The following is a 23,731-nucleotide window of genomic DNA, read 5'->3' on the forward strand; positions in this document are numbered from 1 at the left end:
CCTGGCTTTGGTTTCTGGTCAATACGTTGGCTGTAGGGAAGATTTCGTGATTTTTTCCATGTGAACTAGTTTTCTTTATAAATTCCTCTAAGTCTTTCGTTAAGTACATACATAGTTGCTACATTAAACATTAGTAACTGTTTACATAGGTAAACATTTTAAAAGCGACTAGCGTAAAGAAAGATTATTTAAATTATGTTTTTAAAATGCAAATTTAGAACACTGAAAACCAAACAGTAAACATTATAAGACTAATTTAATAATCTTTGGTTTGGTTTAAAATACTTGAAAACTTTACTTAAAAAAAATGTTGAAATTTAATAATGTTCATTCCCAATAAACTGTTATTCTGCCATATTCATCGATTGCGTTAATCAAAATCTAAAATTATTTAACGTAAAATGTAATTATCCGAAAATTATGTAAAATGAGAATTTTTTCCCACTATATCTGTAGCTTACAATGGCTAGAAAAAAAGATAGCTCTAGATAATGATTATTTCTACAATGAAAAAACTTTATTGACTAGAAATAATCTTTGGAGACCTTAGTGTCAGTTAGCCTGCGGAGGTCAGGTTCCCTTCCAAGTCGTTTTCTTTTCCCAGGAGGCAGGGGTAGAAAGGGCTCTTCCTGATTATTATTACTTTTAGCAAAGACGTTTACAATTATCTATTCAATCCTTGCTAATCAGACGAATTTGGGAAGAAAGGGAAAGTTGTAGATAAATTTTGCTTCTTCCAGTGCCAGTTACAAATCGTACAGCTGTTCAATAACATTTGAACTATATCATCAACGTTGCATATTACTAAAATGTACTTGTTCTTTAAAGTCCTTGATCTGTTCTAAAAATAATACCGTAGAAGTTTCAGAAGTGAAGTACAATTTAAAGCTACTTAACATTTCTATGCATGTAAAAAAGTAAAACTATTTAAAATGCATATAGTTTAACGCTTCCTGTTTTATTTGGAGTAATATTTCAAAAATAAAACTCGTGTTGGTTACAACCCAAGCAATACTTAACGGGATAAAGAACCGTACTTTGATAATGCTAGGATCATGCATTCAGTTTTCGTCGTTTTAATAAAATCCATTATGATACTTATACTGGTAATTATAAACTGCATTTACGGATACAGAAGTATGATTAATACACTAATATCACAGAATATACGCTTTTTATGCTCTGACAAGTTTTGTCAAGATACCAATTTTTAGTTCATATACAAGTCGTAAATTCCCTAGCCAGATTCCTTTTTTTATATAAATAGATGCATAGAGGACAAAATGGAACAGTTAATTATATTTTTTATTCTTTCACAAAATTTAATTCTTTTAGATATAATTTTTAACGGTAAACGATATTCTGCTAAGTTATAATACAAAAATTATTACTAATAATAATTTATATCCTAATATTTATATCCTAATTTAATAATATTTATATCACTCAAAACAGAATTGGAAAACTCATTCAAATCATATTTAATCAAAACATTTTACGAAGTTTTGGGAAAAAGGAATTTTGGGGTTTGTTTGATCTTTAACGGTGAATTCAATCATTAAAACATTTTTACTGTGTTTCCTCATTCATATAACATTAGCAAAATAATTTACTAAATAATTCTTAGATGTAATAGTATTCTTGTTTATCTTTTGTTATATGACTAAAAATAAATAAAAAAGAGCGGCTGGTATTCAATATTTATTTTTATTTAATTACAAATACTTGGCTATTGGTACTTAAGACATAGTCTTTCCATATTATCACTTTTCTATTAGGCCCTGAAATTATGTTAATGACCTAATAGAATTCGGAAAATCCTATGATTGCATAAAACTGTGGGAGGTGCTAATAATGAGAAATTTTAAATGAAAATAGAAATTTATTTAAATTCTATTTGTGCGTGTCTGCTTTATGCATTTAATCTATCAAATGCAGAAAAGTGAGAAAAATCCATCCAACACAGAGAAATAATTCTTCTAGTCTGTGATAAGATTGTATCAAATTCATTTAAACTTCCGTTTAAATTCGAAATGTGATCTCTCAAATCAACAAAGGAATACATTTTTGGCTTTAAATTCCACATTAGTAGCAATTGTATAATAGCTAAACTTACCAAAATATTTGTAGAAAACCGCCAAAATTCTAGAAATTGCTATAAAATCCCGAAAAATATTAGGAAGATTATTGCTTGCCAATTCCATGCTGAAAAGATCAAGCGTTTACGAGGATGAGCTCGACTGTTAATGAACAACTTGTGGAAAAATTCAACGCTAAAATATAAATACATATGCCAAATTTTCCAAAAAATCCTGATAAATATTCTACTCTCATCGTAAATATATATGGACTTATAATGTGATGAAAACTGAGTCGGTAAAAGAATGGATTAAAATTTAATTTCCCAAAATAAATTGGCCTACTAAAACTAAATAAAATAGATAAGTAAATAGTAAAAAATTGTGTAACAAAATAAATAATGATCTTTCTTAAAATACTGCCCAATGAAATATGTCGAATAATTGAAAATTTACAAGCTTGGAAGCTAAAATTCTAAAAAGATTTCGGAAAATTCGGCCGTCATATGTTAAAAGAAACAAGTCTACAGGCTACTAGTACAAAGAAAGAGGAGGGAGATGAAACGAAACGCAACAACTACTGCTTGCCATTCAATACCGGGGAGGCAATTTTATGGCTTATCCATCACACTAAGGGAAAGCAAACATACTGCCTTAGGCTAGGCCATCTTAGAGAGATTTCAGAAAACAAAAGCAATTTTTTTGGAGGGGTTTGCTGTCTGACAACGCGGCCGTTTTCAAAGCATTTCGTTCCAAGAGGCGGGCTCGTTGATGGGTTAAACTTCTACCAGAATTATTGGTGATATCTCTGTCAACTTTCATGTTTGATGGGATTTTATAATAGGCTCAGATGTTTTACTTTCATGTTTAAAGCTTACAAAATAGCCAGCTTTTATAACTGAAATGTGTTATTTTCCCTCCTGAGATCTTATATAATTTTAAATGTACCTAGGTTTTTGATATTCAAGTTGGTAACAAGTAAGAAGATTGCTTTTATGACTTTAGAGGAAAACATTTTCCAACCAGGGTTGCCACTCAAACAGGAGAATGAAATTCCCTGACTTTTCCAGGTGTGTTTCAAGAAAATTCCAGTCTATCCGCGTAATGTACGTTGGCTGTGCTAAGAGATAAATTAATTATGGTATTACTTGTATTGTGTAGCAAATTCACTTAATTATTCAATAAATCCCAGAGGACATTTATTCTTAATTATTCTTGGTATACTTTATTTGATAATTTTGTTTAGTTTTCCACTTAATAAAATTTAAGATATATACATTGGATAACAAATGTATGCTTTATTTAATTATTACTCATGATCATCACCAGTTCAACACGAGGCTAATCCGGTCCTTTAAATAGTTAGGTTAGATTTTAGGTAAATTTAATTTGCGTGAGGTATGTTCTTAAAAGGCACCTTAACACTTGAAAACACAAATATAATTATAATAGTTGTTGTTTTCTCCACTGAAGATTGAGATTAGAATCTTCCCAATCTGGAATAAAATAAGGCTTTTTTTTTTTTGCAGACATTCTGCAGCTAAACAGAAGAAAGAAATCTATTTTAATAAATTGAGGTATTTTATATTTATTTCGCAGCATACATAAGGAAAAAATATGTGCATTAAATTTCGTGATGGTATGTCATCATACTGCTATAATTAATTTCAGGATTATGCCAGAGAAAATTTCCTGAAATTAGGAAATATTATTTACTACTAATAAATAAATTTAGAGAGAAGAAGCAACATTAAATTATATGAATAACATAAAAATAATTACTTAAAAATTGAATTAGAATAATCAACAATATTTTAGGGAATATAGTTATATTACATGGCTAGCCTAGATGACTGATTACTATTTTTTTATTTTACTGCAAAATGGCAAGGTATTTATTAAAAAGAAAAAAAAAAAAGGTTTAAAAAGATTTTGCGGTAAAATTCTAGTACAGTCAAAAGTTGTTAATCTGGACTCGTCGGGACTTTGGCAATTCCGGATTATCGATTTTTCCGGATTATAGATCATCAGTTTAAATCTCGTAAGATGGCATGCAGTCTCGTAAGATGCTCAATTTATGAAATAAAGAACAATTATGATCTAAAGGGTATCAAAATCTGCAAAAAGAAAAAGCTTAATATTTATTTGTTTACTTTATTAAACATTTCTTTCAATGTAAGTTAAGTTTCGCTTCGTTTCATGTGATAATACTTTCTCTTTAATTCTACTAAACAGACATAATTTCTTGTTCAGTTACAAAGTTCCGCTGTTAAAGTCCTATAATTGCTGTGTCGAGAACACCGACTAATTTGCCAATCGAAATTTTTTCGTTTTCAATAACCTCTGTCACTTTCTTCGCTATCGGAAGCGAATTATAATGACGAGGAAGTTGTTTTAAATCATATCAAAGGAGCACATCGAGATGAAATACTACATTTGGTAAGGAATTATAAACCAAATAAAATAAAAACATCTGCGCTGAAGATAAGGATAGTGCTGACAGATCAACTTCCAATTCATTACACGCGGCGTTCCCCCCGCCGGGCAGCGTGAAATTGATAAACAGATTTTGAATTTCAAAACATACTTTCGCTTTAGATCCTTTACATATTAACAAATATATATCGTAAATTCTATTTGACATAATCGAAAATTTAAGCTATAAAATTGCTCTTACAGTCTGCAAAAAATAATAAGCCGGATCCAATTCGAAAATTAAGGAACAACGCAATCATCAACATTAACTGAAATAGATAATTAGATAATTTTAGCTTATACGTCCATTATACATAAAACGCGCACGCGAAAACGTATTCTGCACTTGCGCACACTCATATGCGCAGTCGTAAAAGGTCTTACGCGCACGCGTAAACGCCTATGTGCATGTGTCAACGCGGCGCATGCGCAGAAAGTTTTTAGTTTTGAGGTCCGGATTATAGATCATTCCGAATTAACGACTTTTGACTGTATACGGTAAGGCTTTGGCATGATTTTGAAAATTGTCGCCAAGAGCAAAATGACCTGTTTACTGCGCATCATGATGTCGCCAAATCTCATTATTATTCTTACCAAAGAATGTCTATGTAAAGAAGAAAAGGTTCCATACAAGTAAAATGTTATTACGCCGTTAGAATGCGGAGGAAAAATTTGCCAAGGGATTTGGCGGCGGAACCATGCGGCCAGAATTTCCCTCTCCGCGATGTGTACAGGAAATTGAGAAACACGTGTTAAGAAGAAACGCTCTTTGACAAAAAGAAAACTACGAAAATCCGTTTTTAAAATTATTGCGAATAATCCACGCAATAATTTAAAAACGGATTTTCATAGTTTATTTTCCCCTGAAAATAACTAATCCATGAATTAATTTACTTGCACCAAAAAATATTTTCTTTTCCTTTAGAGTTTAACCACTTGCGCTAAGACTAAACTTCACGGTTGCGGTGCCGTGCGCTACAATATAACAAGCGGTAAAGTGTCTCATTTATGCCGCTCCGCATCTGCAAGTGCAATCCAGAGCTGTAACTCGAGAAATAAACAATCTCGTTGTTAGGCGACATGTGCACCACGTTATTTTCATTTTTGCGATAAATGCTTATCAAAGTGGTGTTCACGTCGCTCACGGTTTGATACAAAAGCAGCTCGACGTGCGTGGCACATCTTTTTAGCGCAGGTCGTTAAAGAAATTTTAAACGATATTCATTTTACGAATTCTTGATAAAGTGACCTTCGAACTTCGACACCGGTTTCGAGCTTTGGCGACAAATATATCAGACATGCACAGCTGTTTCCCCTTATGATGGAACGAAGCCACGTCTGTTGCAGAGAGGTTTTCCTTCTTTACAATACATATTCTTTGATTCTAACCTCCATGGTACCATATACTAGGATTAAACCCATTTTGTTTTATACGAGAACAGGTATTTTCTTTAGTTCATGCACTGTACATGCGATTCTCGAGAAGTTTCTTCGATTTCAGTTTGGATGTCTTTAGAAATTTTCATGCATAACAAGCTCATTAGCTTCTATTGATTCATGCAGGAAGCACAGAAAAATTAGTTGGGTCCCATCTCTCCTGTAAATGAGGCACTAATATTTCTACGTAAGACACTACAACTTCTGCTGCCTTCACCCAAATAACAATGTTTTATTAAAGCTGGTTTTGAGTTTCACAAAACTGCAGCGACAATTTTATTTCTTAGTTATATGTGCCTAATTTTTATGCAGAAACAGAAAGAAAATATAAGGATGCATTACGTTAAACATTTGAAATAGAGATGAAGAATTGAATTTTGTTAACTCGTACGTTATAAACTGTATGAAAATAAACAACAAAATATAACTCCACATAAAAAGTGGCATAAAAGATTTAAAGCCTACTGTTATTAGAGATAAATGTTATTGTGACCAGGGCTGTGGAGTCAGAAAAATTTTGGGGTAAAAGGAGTCGGAGCTGGAGTCGCTAAAAATAGTCGACCCCCGACTACAGTTTTTTTTTGGACAGTTTCAATTTGAAATAAAATTAAAGTGAATTGAAAAAACAACAACAAAAAAAAAAATTATAATAATGACAAACTGCATTATTATTATTTATGAACTACAGTACAAAGTCCGTAATCTGGACTCGTCGGGGCTTCGGCGATTCCGGATTATAGATCATCAATTTAAATCTGGTAAGATGGCATGAAGAAATTATACAAATAAAAATATGAAACTGTAATTTATGAAATAAAGAGCAATTATGATCTAACTATGATGTTTCATCAACAGGAAGACCGTGGAATGACCTTGCAGAATTGGGAATTCTTCTTTCTACACAGTACATAGCCAAAAAAAAGCTACAATCTGAAGAACAGGAAGCTTGTTTCTGCGAGAATGGTAAAATATGGTGTTTGTTCTTTCTAAAATAGGATGGCTTATTGCAGAAGGAATCATTTCCTCAATGAAGAAATGAGAAACTAGTTTGCTGGACAATGAGAGATCTTGCTGTGTTCATTTTATGTACATCCGATACGCCAAATTTTGTTGAATAACGAACAAATTAAAAAGACAAAAGAAAGCAGTCTATGAACTTCCACTAAGAATGGAATTCTCAGAACAACTAGATTATTCAAATCAAGACAATTCGACTGCAGATACTGCAACTGAGTCTCTATCTTCCATTGATGAATCAGATTTTGAGAAACATTTGGATAATATTGAAAATGCTAAGGCAAAGGCAAAGTGAATGAAAATAAAAAACCAAGAGACCTTGGATATAAAAATGAAAAAATACAAAAAAGATTTCTACACAGCCCTTGGAGAAATATGATCACTCTTACAAGATACCTCTTTTAGAACATATAAAAATCTACCCTGAAAAGTTAAAAGAAGTAACAGCTCTTCCTCCTACTGAAGTTAGTGCGCAAAGACTATTCTCAGATCTGATCAAATGAGATTTATGGCCCTTTATCAAAGAAGATTTTGCTGAATTTTGAGAAATGACTAATACCATTTTTCCATTTCATAATAAATGCTAATTAATATAAATAATCTGCTATACCATGATTTTTTCCCTTCAGCATCTATTATTTTCTTTTATATTTAAAAAATATGTTGTAACACATGTGTATATGTTTACATATATATATATATATATGAAGGAGTCTTAAATTCCAGGAGTCAGAGCTGGAGTCGGTCATTTTCCCTACCGACTCCACAACCCTGGTTGTGACTTATCTGATAATAACATCGCAAGTCTATGAATATCTACTTGGCGAGGCATGCAAGATTCCTTCTGTCATTTACAATGGCTCTAGGTGCCTTATGCTAGAATTTCTATGAATCAAGCATAAATGTCATTAAGTCTGTTCACATCTATATGACAGGGTAAGCCATAGCCAATCAGGGAAGGTAAAGTTACAGATGCGTAAACATACAAATGCCTCAGCAAAACCATAGACCAAATGTCAATTTGTTAGTGATTTCACTGTTACTGGTCAGTTCTTGTACCACACTGGCATAAAGATGAAAAGTTAAAAAATCCAGGCAAAATCCTTTAAACAGTTTTTGTGATGTAACAAGGTCTAGCAATGAAGCTCAGCTTAAACCTCTTAAAACCAAAACACCATGGTGTAAACAGATCCTTACAGATGAAATTACTACTTTGCCCAGTTCCATCCCAATTTTGAAGAAGAATTCCCTGGCCTAATCCAAAGGCCTTCTAATCCCTCTTTCTCTACCACTAACCCATTCAACAGAATTTTCAGTTCGCCAACTGTTTTAAATATACCCATTCCACAAAGACCATGAAGTCCTTCTCCGAAATTAACCTGGGTTCAACAATATGATAGCCAGTATTTTACCGACCACGGTGAAAACATGAAAATAATAATCATTGATTATGCTGCAGACACTATGTGAGATAAACATTGTATTTTTTATTCAACAAAGCTTTTATAATTTAATATCTTAAAAAAATCTCAGATATTACAGAAACTGCAATACTTACCAAGAGACAATGTACATATTCAGGACCACCTACTAAAGGTGTGAAGGTACCCAATTGTTCAGCAAGTGCCAGCAAAACTTCATCTTCATCATATATTGTATCTAAAAAACAGTTTTCAAAATGTTTTAATTAAGGTTCAAAGCCTTAGAAAAAATTAATTTTAAAATTGTTCTGAAGCAACATACATATTAGGACATTTAATTAACATGCAATGAAACAGTGATACCATGATAAATCCCATTAATTCATTCAAATCCCTGGATTTATACTAAACAAACTTAATTAATTAACCAATAAAAACTAAAGAAATATAATTAATCCATTTTATAAAAAAAATCTTGCTTTTGTTATTACAACATTGTTTAATATTAAAATACAAATGCAGCGGGTGAAATACTGTACATATATATATATATATATATATATATTTTATGTTCTCCAGATCAAAAGCAGTTTCCCGTGCTCTAATGTTTCCAATCTTTGTTTAGTAATCGACCCCCTTTGCAACATTACCTGGTTTAATAATGCCTTTGTTTTTCACAATAACAGACACTGCTGTTCTCAGCACATGGAACACAATAACAAAAAGGTCCCGGATATGCACGCAATCTACACTTTTTAACAATCTCTTTTTTTCACTTCCATTCGATGAAGTAAACGAGGGCAGCATTTACATCTATGATTCATCAAACTTAAGTGGTATTTCAAATAAAAAATTTTGCATCCAAATAGGATGTATACCTAGGTACCATTGTATTTTTAATACTAAATATTTTTATAATCTTACAATGATTTCTTTAAGCTATATTTCATATTTGCTTTAAAAAACTAAAATAAGGAAAATACAGCAAATAATAACTAACGTATTTTGAAACTTCCTTCTCTCAGCTTAGGAAAGTGGCATCATAAAAAGACTGACAAATGCCTAGCTACATACAGGACTTGGCACAATTCTGGTTCATTTGTATACATCATTTATTAAAAAAAAAAAAAAAAAATTTTTTTTTTTTTTTTTCCAATGGCAGATTGTGAACAATTACAAATGTAACCCAGTCCATTAATCTATACAAGGGCGGATGTGGTGGTCTCTTTATTATGGAGGCATCTGATAGGTAGGCCACCATCGCCTTTCCTATGAAGGGACGGACAGTTACAACCATGCCTTCTCCGGGATTTGAACCCAGGCCCTTCGGCATCGCAGTCAGCTTCCCTGACCACTATACCAACTGAGCGGCATATATCATTTATTACAGGTACATTTGTTGGTTGACTATCAGAGTACGAAAGTTAACCCTAGATAATTTTCGATTGCTAAAATACATTACACTGCAACTAATATTCATTTTCAACTTGTAAATCCAACTACTGCTTTTGCACATTCTTAAATTATGAACAACTCAAGCTGAACTCCATATCATCACCTATTTTTTATATAATTTCATCAAGACAAAGTACTGACAATATATTTCTTTATTTCAACAGCATCTCTTTAAGTAGCAGTATAAAACTTAATTATACGTTAATATGATCACACAGTTATCACAGGTTAGGTTTAATACTATCTTCCCATAATTGAAGTTACAAATGGCAGCCATTAGTAGCCAGACCAAGAGTTCTCAGCTGGGGAGAAATTTCATAGTGGGGATGCATTTTGCCTTTTATTTATATTAAACATTTGGCTTTAGTTTATGAATATAAAAAGCAAATTTTATTGAAGTATTAGTATTTATCAATGTTTACTATACTTTTCTTGTTCAATTGTTTTGGAAAAGAAGTAGGGAAATGATCCTCTAACAATGGTTAAATGTGTGCATGAGGCAAAAAACGATTCAGAATCACTGAGCTAGACCCAAAGAACAACAGCGAGCACTTGCTTGAACAATGCTGGTCAATACGTTGGAGGGGTATGCCGTGCATGCCGCTGCAATTCCTTGACAAAAGACCTCTAACACAGCTGGTTTCTGTAATATGTAATGTTCTTCAAGAGTTCTCAAAGGTAAAAGTATTAGGTGATGTACTAAATCTGGTGAGAATTCAAATGGCTCTCTTCATCCTATCTAGTGTTCTAGCAGATTATCATCTAGGAAAGCTCACACACCTCACTGGTAGTGTGGGGGTGTGCCATTTCCACACTACCACTCACCTTTTCTATGCACTCTATTTTAAGTGCATGCATAGTGGTAAACTGATATGCGTTGCACTTCCAGATAACTTTTACCAGTAACTGCACCTTTAAAGAAGGGTCCTGTTAAACCTTGCGATGACAGTCCACACCAAACATTAATCCCAAGTAGAATGATTATCTTGTTGACATAAATGTGTGAATTCATTTATGCCCAGTAAACTTTATGACAGTAACAGTTCACTGTTATAATTCAGTTATGACAGTTCATATATGCTGAAACCATTCACAAAACTGCATTCAGTGACCCAGAGTAAACTTGCACTTTATTTTTTTCAGAAATCATTGCAGATTTGTATTGCTAATACATCTTATGTGCACACTGTATAGCAGACTTCTGTAATAACACTGCAGAAACTTTTCTACGACCATAGCTGAAGTACCAAAATTTGTAGCTGCTCAGCATCTTTCAGACAGTCCCTTGTGTACATACAAAATGTTACCATGTGTCTCAAACTTATCACGTAGCCGTGTAACTGTCAAGCATTTTGGAGGTTGTGTTGCATACTTCCACTTTTGCCAAATGTGAAACTTCATCAATATTTCGAAGCACTTTAAAATGGACTTCTCTTCCTCAATTGTCAAACATGCTTTAGCGATTCTGATTGGCTATCAGACACCATAAATTGTATGGTACATTCATGAGAATACCAATATCTGATGGATTCTGTATGTGTAATATATAACTGCATTTTTTATGCCCACACGTAATTTATTAATTAGTTTCCACACAAAAGGGACATATTTAGAAGTTACACTTCATTATAATGCTTAATAAACTATTATTTACTAAAAAGCATAATATACTAATGAGCTAGTAGATAATTCTAAAGCTACCATATTATCTACTCTAGTTTTCAAAATACCTACTTAAACTGATAGAATCTTACAGCAACAAACCATTAATTCCCAACTTTGTTTTATCACAAAATATTGCCATACCCAAAAAAAATAATTGGTACCTTGATTATGCACATCCCCACCATACAGTCATAAACTTAATGGCACTCTGAAAAGCATTGGCTATCAGGTAGGTAACTTGAAAAAGAAATGTTTGTTTAGCTATTTTTATATTTATTTTGATGGTACATCCAACAAACCTATTTTTTTATATTTTTCTTTTTCTATAAGAAAGTTTTTCCTATACAGTACAAAGTCCGTAATCCGGACTTCGCTGATTCCGGATTAGAGGTTTTTCTGGATTATAGATCATCAATTTAAATCTGGTAAGATGGCACACAAAAATAATACAATTAAAAATATGGTGGTGTTGGTGTATTTAATTATGGCAAAGCACACTAGGGCTATCTGCCTAAGGGGAGGGATGCCTTCATGGAGGACTTTCTAAGGGCAACTGGCTCGTATACATGTTACACATGGGGAAAACCACGAAAACACCCATGCAGCCAGCCCGTTCGCGGGATTCGAACCTCAGACCGAACTACCAGTGCTCAGCGACTTTACCGCTCGGCCGCTGGTGGGCCCAATTAAAAATATGAAACCGTAATTTATGAAATAAAGAGCAATCATGATCTAAAGGGTATCAAAATTTACAAAAAAAAAAAAAAGCTTAATATTTATTTGTTTACTTTAGTAAATATTTCTATCAATGTACATTGTTTAAGTTGCTTCGTGTTTTGTGCTAATACTTTCTCTTTAATTCTATAAACAGACAATTTCTTCTTCAGTTACAAAGTTCGACTGTTCAAGTCCTGTAATTGCTGTGTCGAGAACACCGACTAACTTGCCAATCGAAATTTTTTCGCTTTCAATAACGTTCTCTGTTACTTTCTTCACTATCGGAAGCGCACATGGGTAAACGTTTTACTGGCTTTACGTACACGCGTAGCGGATGCACGCATCAAACGCACATGCATAAGTTTGTGGCTTTGAGGTCCGGATTATAGATCATTCCGGATAATGGACGACCGGATTAGAGACTTTGTACTGTATACACAGTGATCTGATTTAACTAAAAAAGGTTAAAGAAATGCTGAAAACTCGGCACTGTGGTCCAGCTATAATCACAAGCACCCCCCAAATAGCTGAAATTTCAAATAACCTTTCATATAATGAAAATAAAAAAATGGCAAACTCCCCAGTTCCATTACAATTTGTTCCGACAAAAACAAAATTTACTCAATAGAAAAAATGATGTTGAACTTTAAAAGCACAAATCCACGTGTACTCAAACAATGTATGCTATGAGCATACATGGATTGCTACATAAATACATTTTGGCAAAACAATGCATTGCCTCATCAATACTTTTGTGCAGCTTTTTTTTCAGGTTTATGGATAGTCAGAAAGTAACAAAAAATTCAGAATTCACCCAAAATTTCCACCTTTAACATTGAAAATTACATAAGTGAATAAAAGGGTTAGTCTATATTTTAGGGTACCCCTTGGATTATCGCCAAGTTGTTTCATTTTTGGTAACCTGAGTAGTTAAAAGTTATGGAAAACATGTTATGACGTGACTAGTTGTAATGCATGATTGCGACGATTTTGGCTTTGTGAATGCTTACTTAGGTATGGATGACGGTTAGGAAGAACATTTCTTATTTTGTGCTTTACACTGTAAAATACCTGCTGGTGGTATGATTAACCTGAAGTTCCTGCACACTTTAAAGTGACTAGAAAAGAAAACACCGATCGACTGGTGTGCAAACGATTTAAATCAAATGGCTTCATTCGCTTCTTGGTAAATTACGCAGTGAGATTTAAGGATTTTGAAACCGGAACTCTTATCAACACTATGGAAGGCATGCGGGAATGTAATAAAAGGGGATTTTTGAAAGAAATGCTATCCACAGTCCGGAGGATATTTTTCATTATTACTTTTGTGAATTAATGTGGTGACAGCAGTATATAGATTCTAGTTTAGATAATTTTAAATGGTCTTTTTTGGATGCTGTTAAGGAATTCTGCGTGTCACACATATTGAAGAAAGAGAAAATTTTAAATAAGGTACATTGATATTTCCTTTTTGTACTGCGTAGATTAGATAGCATGTATTTCCATTCTTATGTTATTTCCTTGTTTGATTTAAAATGCAGTTTATTGAGATTACGTTTTTTTTTGTTTTAATTATGTTTTAGACTCCATTACTGGAGAAGGCGGTGAACGTAAACAGGAAGGGTGCCAAAAAATCACCAAGAAGTACCCTGAAATATATTTTTACCAAGTTTTCTTTTTCAATGACTTTTAAATTAACACAAGCTGTTACTAACTTCCACAAACAGATTTTAGTAATTAATGGTAAAAATTCTGCCACAGCAAATTGTAATAATTCTATAACATAAGTAATGAATGTAACCTTTCCCCAAAAGCCATTAACATCTGAAACAAAATGTCAAATTATATTCAGTTTTCAAGATACGTACACTATTTATATTTTCATACAATAAAAATCACTGCTTTGTAACAAATTTAAAGTTTCCAAGCAAAGGCTGATTCATAAGTTCTTCTTTTAAAAAAAAACCTATGTATATTTAATGCTTTTAATGAAACTAATTACAAAATGCATCACTCATATTCTTCAGCATTGTTGACAATTACTGCTCTGACAGTTTCTGGATGTCATTTCTGTAAAAACATATAGTTTGGATGTATAAAATTGATTTAGAGACATTTGCAGCTGATTAATGTTTTCAAAAGACCTGCTAGGAAATGCATTAGAGAGTAGTCTCTAAAAGCTATACCACAAAAATACACTAGATGTGAAAAAAATCTTAAGAGTTATACTGCTGAATGGCAAATTTCACAGGTGGGCTGGTAATAAATGATGATGCCATGTCATTTGCTTGGCCTTTTTCCTTGAAGTGCTGCATAAACACAGTTTAGAAACTACAATAGGTAAACATGTGAGTGATGTTATATGGACAAAGATGTTTCAAATGTTCCTCATCACACTTGAATGAATTAAAATTTCTACAATGCAATCAGTCAATGCAATTTCAGGCTGTTTTTTACCAAAAAGTATAAATTTGTCTGGAAGCTGGTGTGATACAATCATTGAATTCATGCAGAACATACTGGAAATGCTTCTTTTCAATTTCATACCAAATTTGATATCAATACATATTTCAGACTTAAAATTAGGCAAAACAGCAAACTTATTTTTGTGCAGATTTTGAATAAAACTATCAATTTTGAGGACAGTATATATTATGAATATTTAGTTTAATTTCTAAATTGAGAAAAATGCAGCTGGAAATTGTTATTTGCATCCTATAAAAGCCTATCTCTGTATTTTTAACAAAACACTTCCATAAATCAATTTTAAATAGAAAAAAATGATATACATAACTGCCAACCTTGAAATCTGAAAAACGGGTAAATTTTTGCAAGAAAACCAGGAAGTTTTCATGCTGTGTGGTGATGCCATCTCAAAGGAGCACCGCACTGACTTAAATTAATTTTATAGTGCACGATTCAAGTTATAACACTATTTGTAATATAATTCTGATATAAAATATATTAGTATTTAGATATTCTAAATTCTATGCTCTTTGGCTAACTTTCATGATTTTCTTATACTTTTATATTGAGAATCAGAGATCTTGAATAGGAACGAAGAGCTTTTATTTATCAAAGTACTTTTAAACATAATGAAAATAAAATGAATAATTATGGTATATAATATTTATCTTGATCAACTTAGTAATGTACCATATTAATGAAGTAAAATAAATACAAATATTAACTGATTAAAAATTGGCGACTCTTCCTACAAATGTTTATAGTAGATTAAAACAACTCAGATAAAATGAAATTTAGTAAAAAAAAAAAGTTGAAAATGTAATAATTTAAAAAAAAAATTTAATTCAGACAAAATAAAATTTAAATAAGAAAAATTATTCTGAAAATCACTAGGGTTAGAAGAAGAGAATTTGCATAAATTAGGTTTAATTCATTCAATACATTTTATTTATTGCTGAAAAATATCTTCATCAGTAAAGCCTAAAAAAATTAAAAACCAACCAGGAGACGTGATGAAAAAATGAGTCTCCTGCTAAAGTCGAGATGGGAGTTGTTGAGGAGGAGAGTTGGCAGCTATGGATATATATATTAAACAATATATAATACATACTATTAAAGAATACTACAGAAAATCCAGTAAATGCTAACCTCTCTAAAAATAATAAAAGTCCAAATTTCATCATTTCACAAATGCACTTATTTGAAGTAGCAACCATTCTTCTCGTGTTCAATGGCTCTCCTTCACTGCTGGTGGTAATCAAAGTTGCTGGCAGAATAGGTGCAATACACCACATAGCAAAATTCTTAAAATTTAGATAAACATAGAAAAGCAAAATTTTTAGAAATTAGGGCCTGCAGAAACTGCGTAGGGTAGCATTACGCTTAGTGCTAACATGTTTGGAATCTGCATATTGTAGTACAGAGGCTGTTCACACATTTTTTAGACGATGTATATTGTATTCACAAAACTAAATTACATAAAATTCTTGTGTTTTAAATGTTCTATTTGACATTCCTTATTCTGAACTATCTTTCGACACCACAATTTCTAGGATAATAATGCCTTTTGAAGTGGCAGAAGAGGTATTCTATCACATTCCTTTAGAAAAGCTTTCCAGAGTTTTGGGACAAGTTCAAAAGCACAAAAATCTACAGGCGACACTTCGGGAGATTTAGTAGGGATATCAGTGAAGGGTATGGCCTTGATACCAGTTTTTTGTTCCATTTCTTTTACGAAATTTACAGTGGATTTTTATGTGTGACTGCTAGCTTTGTCCTGATGGAGTCTCACAGATTGATGGCACTGTGGGTAAAGTAATATTATTTCATTCAGAAAAATTGGTGATAAAATATGTTCCTGATAGTATTTGGAGTTAATTTTGACATTTTTTTGCACTCTCTTTATTTTAACTTGCCATTATAAGGAAAACCAGGAACAATCATGAATCCCTTAGAAAAACTTTCGATTCTTTGAACCATGTACTTAAATTTTTGTTTTCCCTTTTATGAAAATAAATGGCTCTTTTTTGTTACAATCATTTAAATACACCCATGCTTCATCTATTGTGACAATTGTTTTCCATTTTTCTGTGGATAAGTGTTTCTCATATAGAATTCTGCAGCGTGTCCTGCGTTGAGCGATATGCTTTGGAAGAAGACGATGAACATTGCATTTTTTCGCTTTCTTAAGATTTGAATCAACGTTTATCATTTTTTTTACAGTGGACACTGAGCATTTTAATGATTTTGTCACTGCCTTTTGACTAGGGGGATTTTCTTTTAACATTAAACAACGTACCTTTGCAATAGTCAAAGATGTCCGTTTTTTCCTTGGATACTTGTTTGGAATTTTTGTCCCACTTGAGGCTCCAATTTGACATTTTTTTCCCTTTCTTCTTGATGATATTACCTATCGAAGCTTTAGGATATCACAAAACATGACTCTCACATCGTTTTTGGATAACGGAGTATGCATATCTCTTCGGAAATGTGGCTTTCGAACCACTGCTTTGTTAAATTTGCTATTTTGAATAAAAACAAAACTTTCAAGCCACAGATGATAATTTTGACTTTTAAAAATATAGTACAATTCCAATTACTTCTTTTGCAGCAAACGATTTTTTATTACCGCTTACCAAAATCGTCTAAAAAATGGGCGAACAGCCTCCGTATAACACTCATATTTCATTTTTGCCATTTGCATTTGTATTTATTCTTCACTTATTTATTACTATTTTTTTAGATTTACATGCTACATTGTCTAAAAGTGAAGTTAACAAAAAAGGTCTACATAAAGAAAATCACTTTTTTGAATATTCGTTTTGGAGCGAAATTAAAAATAATGGCAAAGTTTCATTCATGGAAACAGTTACTGCAATTAAAGAGTGTTTCCCTGTAAGACCATACCAGCAATTTTCTTAGCGGTGCAGATTTGGGAGGGGGGGAGGCAGGAGGGCTATTCAGGACTACACATGTCTAAAGGAATGAAATACTGCTAACAAACATTTAAAACTCTTCCGCAATGATAGAATTAATAAAAAAGTGATTTCAATAACTAACATATATTTTACTCTATAACTGGTATGTATTACTTATGGTAATTTTTATTTTTGTATACTGTGTGGCATATTTTCTCTGCTAACTTTATATGTACTAAATACAATGTTTAACCAGCTAATTTTTATTTGCATATGCTTAATATGTTTTTTTCTGTTAATTTTAATGCCTTTCAGTGATTACCTGTCCAATCCTGACAATAATCACTGATCAAAGAACTATATTCCTAAAGTAAGCAAATCAGAATTTCATGAAAATATTTATTTATATGACAAACCACTGATGGTTGTCATGTATTTATGCCAGGGTGTAACATGCAATTTTAAAATTCAAGAATCATGTTTGTGGTTTCTGGGTTTTTTTTTTTTTTTTTTTTTTTTTCTATAGTGACATTTTTCCAAATTCATGCAATTCTTTGATTTTTTTAAATTATTAAAACAATCAGTGAGTACATGGAAAGCAGTGCTACATTGCTCTGCAATGCTAAAAATTCTGATATTCTCTGACGTTTTTTTAAAGTTAAAACTGACCACTGCACACATCGGCAGAAGACCAGAAAAAAAAAAGTTAATTCTTTTAATATAGATTTTTTTTTTACCATTTTTAACAATGCTTTTGCATATATGTATGCATTCACACATATTTTCAAAATATACAAGTAATCACAATATTGCATTTTACTTAATTCGTTGCCGTTTTATGTAATTTTCAGTGCATCCTTATAAATGTTTGCGTTTTTAAATTTGCAAATTCGTTCCTGTTTTTCGTATGTTAGATTGGTAAAAAATTAGTTGCTAATGGTAATTTTGCAGGAAGGTTGGGAATACTCAGATAACTGGCACTTGGCGAGGCTCCTGAATTCTCATTCGCCAATTTGGGGTATAGGCGCCTAATAGTAAGAAGAGTGTTTAGGTTTGCTAGCTCAGATGTTAATTGAGACGGGGAAAAGGAAAGGGATATTATCTTTCTATACGTAGATACTTTGCGTTGGGTGTTGCAACTTTGCAGATAAATCTGTTTAATTATTTTCCAAATAAATTAATTTCATCTGTAATTAGAATAAGATAATTTTATTTTTACCCAAGAAAATTACAAAATATGCTCCTTTTCCATACTTATGGCTCACATAATCCCATGTGTATTTGTATATAATTCTAAATAAATTAACTTAAAAAAATTTACAATTAAAAACTTGATTACACTTCTATTCAGAATAAAATTTTATTTTTATAGAATAAAATATGCTCTTTTTCTAACTTATCAGACTTTGAAATGCTAATAAGTTAGTACACTTAATCAGACTCTGAATTGCTAATAAGTTAGTACAGTCAAAAGTCGTTAATCCGGACTCGTCGGGACTTTGGCGATTCCGGCTTATCAATTTTTTCAGATTATAGATCATCAGTTTAAATCTGGTAAGATGGCATGCAGAAATTATAAAATTAAAAATATGAAACCATAATTTATGAAATAAAGAACAATTATGATATAAAGAGTATCAAAATTTGCAAAAAAAAAAAAAAAACGCACACGCGTAAACATATTACGCGCATGTGCACACGCACATGCGCAGCCGTAAAGGTCTTGCGCATATGCATAAACACCTATGTGCAGAAAGTTTGTAGCTTTAAGGTCCGGATTATGGGTGTCCGAATTAACGACTTTTGACTGTATAAAGTTATAAGCATATTCCACTGATTTCTTTATATAGAAGATTTTGTGGATTAAAAGTTGGGTATATCAGTGAAAAATCTAAACGATTAGCCAAAACATGAACAGAAGTTTCTTTTCCCCCCCCCCCCCCACAAATAACAATTTAAAGTTAATTAAATTTGTATCTTTAAATCTTTGAATAAGATTTACATGTATAGATTTTTTTGACGTGTTACTCATGTTCATGTTTAATAGCACTGAATGTAATGTAAACTCGAACTTCAAATAAGTAAAATATAGAAATCTTTGAATCACTGTATTTGCAATAAATGCATAACTGAAATACATTCGCCGACCACATAAAATTGCTTCAGGAGCCGCCAGTTTTAAATCGCTGTTATAGACAATGCTCAAATTGCATAAAAATAATATTTAATGATTTAACTTTTCATGGCATAAATATAGACAAATTCAATTTATCCTATTCGATTTGATCGGTCTCTTTCCGAAATTTAAACAATTGCCTAACATTGTGAAAAGCCATAGAAGCGGGTGTTACAAATCTTGTTTCACTGCAGTTATACATTTCTTTGTTTACCTAATAAAAACTACTTTTGCACTGAAATACGAAAAAAAGGAATAAAGTTAATAAGTTAATAACAAAAAAAAAAGTATAAAAGTTAATAATGTTCTAGTTATATATATCCTAATCTAAAATAATATGATGAAAAAGTATGTAGATTTACTCAATCATAACAATAACTAATTGTTTACAATGTGTTCTATGTGTATGGTTTACCTTCTCAACGCAAATGCTACACTTTGCGTTACGCAGTTTTTGTCCAGCAGAGTTTTTCCCCCAATATTGATCTGAAGAGGAAATTTTTTGGAAAGCCCTTTTGATGCCATTTCCCTCTTGGCGTCAAAAAATTCCTCTGAAGGACATGGCGATTTTTTGCGATTCAAGATGGCGGAAAAAGTGCGCTAAGTGCCGCTTATCTGAGATTTCATGGAGGGTTAGATGGATAATCAGAGTGTTTTTGACTTACTTAATATCATATTTTCTGTTAATTATATTCTTTTTACTGCATGATAATTTTTATTTAGACACACCTAAAACTATTCCCAATTAGCCATTGGCAAGTGTGAAGTGTTGAAAATGATTTGTCAGGTTCTCTGCAAATCTACCATTTTAGAATATGAAAACATTCTTTCTTTAAGCATGTAACATAAAATGTTTGTTTACACTTCAGCAATGTTAAAGAAAACAATTTTTTTTTTTTTTTTTTTTTTTCCTTTTTGAGGAATGGGGAAAAAAACAGGGTTGATCTTTGGATTATGGTAACTTGGCAATTTGTTGGCGAAAATTTGGCGACCAACTCTACTACAGCAACCTTCTACTTTTCTTTTTCGGCGCCATTTTGTCTTCACGTTTCTTTTCTTTTTATTTACTGGACACTTTTTCCAACAATCTGCTAGCTGAATTATACTTATGCTAGAAATTTTATGGAACAAAACTGCTTAATCATGAAAAAGCACATATATGAAATTAACCTAATCGCGAAAAAGTATATACCCTTTCTAAGGATGAACATTTCCACGTATAAAATAAATAAAATATCCAAAAACTTTTACCTCTAAATTATCTATTATAAAACGTCACCAACGAATTTCTAACGCAAACATTAAAAATGGTTGCAAATACTTAGTGTCAAATATTTAAATTATTTCCATGCACATTTACTTCTACTCAAACGTATTCCAAAATACTACAAACATATAACTCACAAAATCACGATCATTAAATTAAAAAACACTACTTAAAATATAAATAAGCACATACATTAAATTAATAAAAATTAGCTTACAACCCTAATTACTTTAAACTAATTCATTGCTAATAACAATTTCCCAATAATACCATATTAATTTATTTATTCCTTACTTGCATAAAAATAATATCCTCAAATGATTAAAAATACTAACTTACCTAATCTTCTTCACAACCTTGATTGCATGGCGGATAAACTTTTCTTATAGATTAAACATTCCAGTAGTCAACTGGCAGTCTATTCACCCACTAATAAGAAATTAATAAAATTCCCCCCCCATACTCAAATGACTTTCAGCAAACCACGTACACTTCCTTACACTCTGTTTCACAAAATGTCCATTTTCACCAGATTTCTTGCACTGCAATTCAAACTTATCTGTAATATCCTTCCCTTCACACAATCTCATTTCATTCCCACATGTTGAACATTCATACTTATCTGCAATTAATCTTACACTCATACACCATTCAAGGAATTCTTTTTGATTACACATAAACCCAATAAAAATTTCGGATTTACTTTACATAGGGCCATGGGATCCAAATATTAAGCAACACTTTCACAGAACATAGAATGAACCTAATGCTATAAAGTACAGCAGATATTTTTACAAATTTACCCCCTTTTCCAATTAAAGAACTGTGATTCGTCCATAAATGTCACATGACATATCTCATGATCTCTCATTTCCCTCACACAAAATAATGCGTAATCGGAACTGACTACTTCTCACATTATTCCCAAAGTTCTATGCAGTAACCTTTATCGCCTACCAAAATGTCGCCAAACTACCTGTTACCATATTCCAAAGATTAGCCAAAAATTGTTCCCTAAAATTTCATTACATATATTTAAGTAATTTGTTTAACAAGTACTTTGTTGAATTTTTTTTTTACATATTTTAAGTCAATATCACATATTTATTTTTTCTATAACTGTCAACATTACATTAAAAAAATTAAGGAACATAACATGCTTGTAATAGCACATTAGGACAGTTACTATTTGATTAAAAAAAAAAAAAAAAAGAAAATGGGAATTGCAGGGAAAATAGTTTTATTTACAATTTCATAATATACAGATGCAATGGTGCTACTTTGGTAGACGGTTGCATGGATTTTGACAATTTTTCTTTTGGCGAGTAATACGACTTATGGTAAACCCATTACTGGATAAGTTATTTATGGTAACTGATACTTTGTTGTCATTTTATTTTAAAAATAATGTGTTTTATTATGCATAAATTTCGTGTTTTAAATATTATTTATGGCTTCTAAATATTAAAAATCAATTTAATTTTGCATTTTTATTTGAAATAAAAATTTTATTGTTTATAATATTTTATGTTGTGGATGATGTAATCAATGGCATCACCTTACTTTAAAAGTAATTAGTTTTAATATCTATAAATTTAATCTAATGTTTTAAACATTATTTACGGCTGTTAGATATTAAAATACAATTTAATTTTGCATTTTTTTAAAATGGTTTTATTATGTATAATTATTTAAATAATTTTAATTCTAGGCATGATGTAATCAGCTCTCTGATCAGTTATAGAATATTTGTGCATTAACGAGCTGCAATCAGCTCCCTGATCGGTTAATGAAAATTTGTGCATTACCACGCCATTTTAAAATTGAATTCACATCTTTGAATTCCTTCAAAGATGAATGTTGTTATTGGTAAATAGCAAGAATTATTGATATAGGAATCAAAAAATTGTCCTTTGTACTTCAGGAAGGGGTGGTTAAAGGATCTTCAAAATGTTAAAAACAATACCTATTATTGGAGGTGTTTCTCCCCCCCCCCAATTTTTTTTGTTATTTTTAATCTTTATGATCCATTAATTTGGCTCTAAATTGCTTTATCTATCTATAATTTTTTTTTAAATTTTTATTCCTGCCCTTGCTTGATATTACATTTTTCAATTTTTTTTCATTGACATCTAAATTATGATTCTGATTTTTTTGTGGTACTTAACAATAAACGACAGGTTAAATGACTAAAAAAAAAATGTAATTACATATTTTTCTTTAATTTTATAATTGTATACTTCAATTTTTGTTAAAAATTAGTACACTATTTTCAAAAATTGCTGAGTTAATTATTGTCACATATGTTTTAATGTTAATTATATTCTATATAACATAAAGTATTTGAATTTAGTAATATTTTAATTCTTTTAAATGTTGGTACAACGTTTTTAATTCGATATTCAATTTAAGTAATATTTTAATCTAATTAAACATTGGCATTCTTTGCTATATGAAAGTAATAATAACCATACTTTAATTTAATACTTGACTTTACTTGCTTGTTTCTCAAAAGTATTTTCCTTTTAGAACTTTATTCTTAAATTTAAATTTAATTCTTAAATGTTAATTTCTAAGGGTACCACTTTATTGGTATTTCTTGTTACTTTTGGTTTTGACTTTTACCCTTACCTGCATGA

At 31.4% G+C, this 23,731-nt stretch overlaps 1 protein-coding gene across 2 annotated transcripts in view; it reads right to left on the reverse strand.

Annotated features, from left to right (window-relative positions):
* Positions 1 to 23,731, reverse strand: part of Pp2A-29B (Protein phosphatase PP2A regulatory subunit A) — an 85,911-nt gene that overhangs the window by 57,614 nt on the left and 4,566 nt on the right. For both annotated transcript variants that reach the window (XM_035363256.2, XM_035363255.2), the window contains exon 4: positions 8,566 to 8,666. In XM_035363256.2, the coding sequence (XP_035219147.1) occupies positions 8,566 to 8,666 (101 nt within the window). The remainder of the gene's footprint in view (positions 1 to 8,565; positions 8,667 to 23,731) is intronic.

This window comes from Stegodyphus dumicola, chromosome 3 (assembly GCF_044657685.1).
Source record: "Stegodyphus dumicola isolate Sdum_Otavi_A_Nest chromosome 3, ASM4465768v1".
NCBI lineage: Eukaryota > Metazoa > Arthropoda > Arachnida > Araneae > Eresidae > Stegodyphus > Stegodyphus dumicola.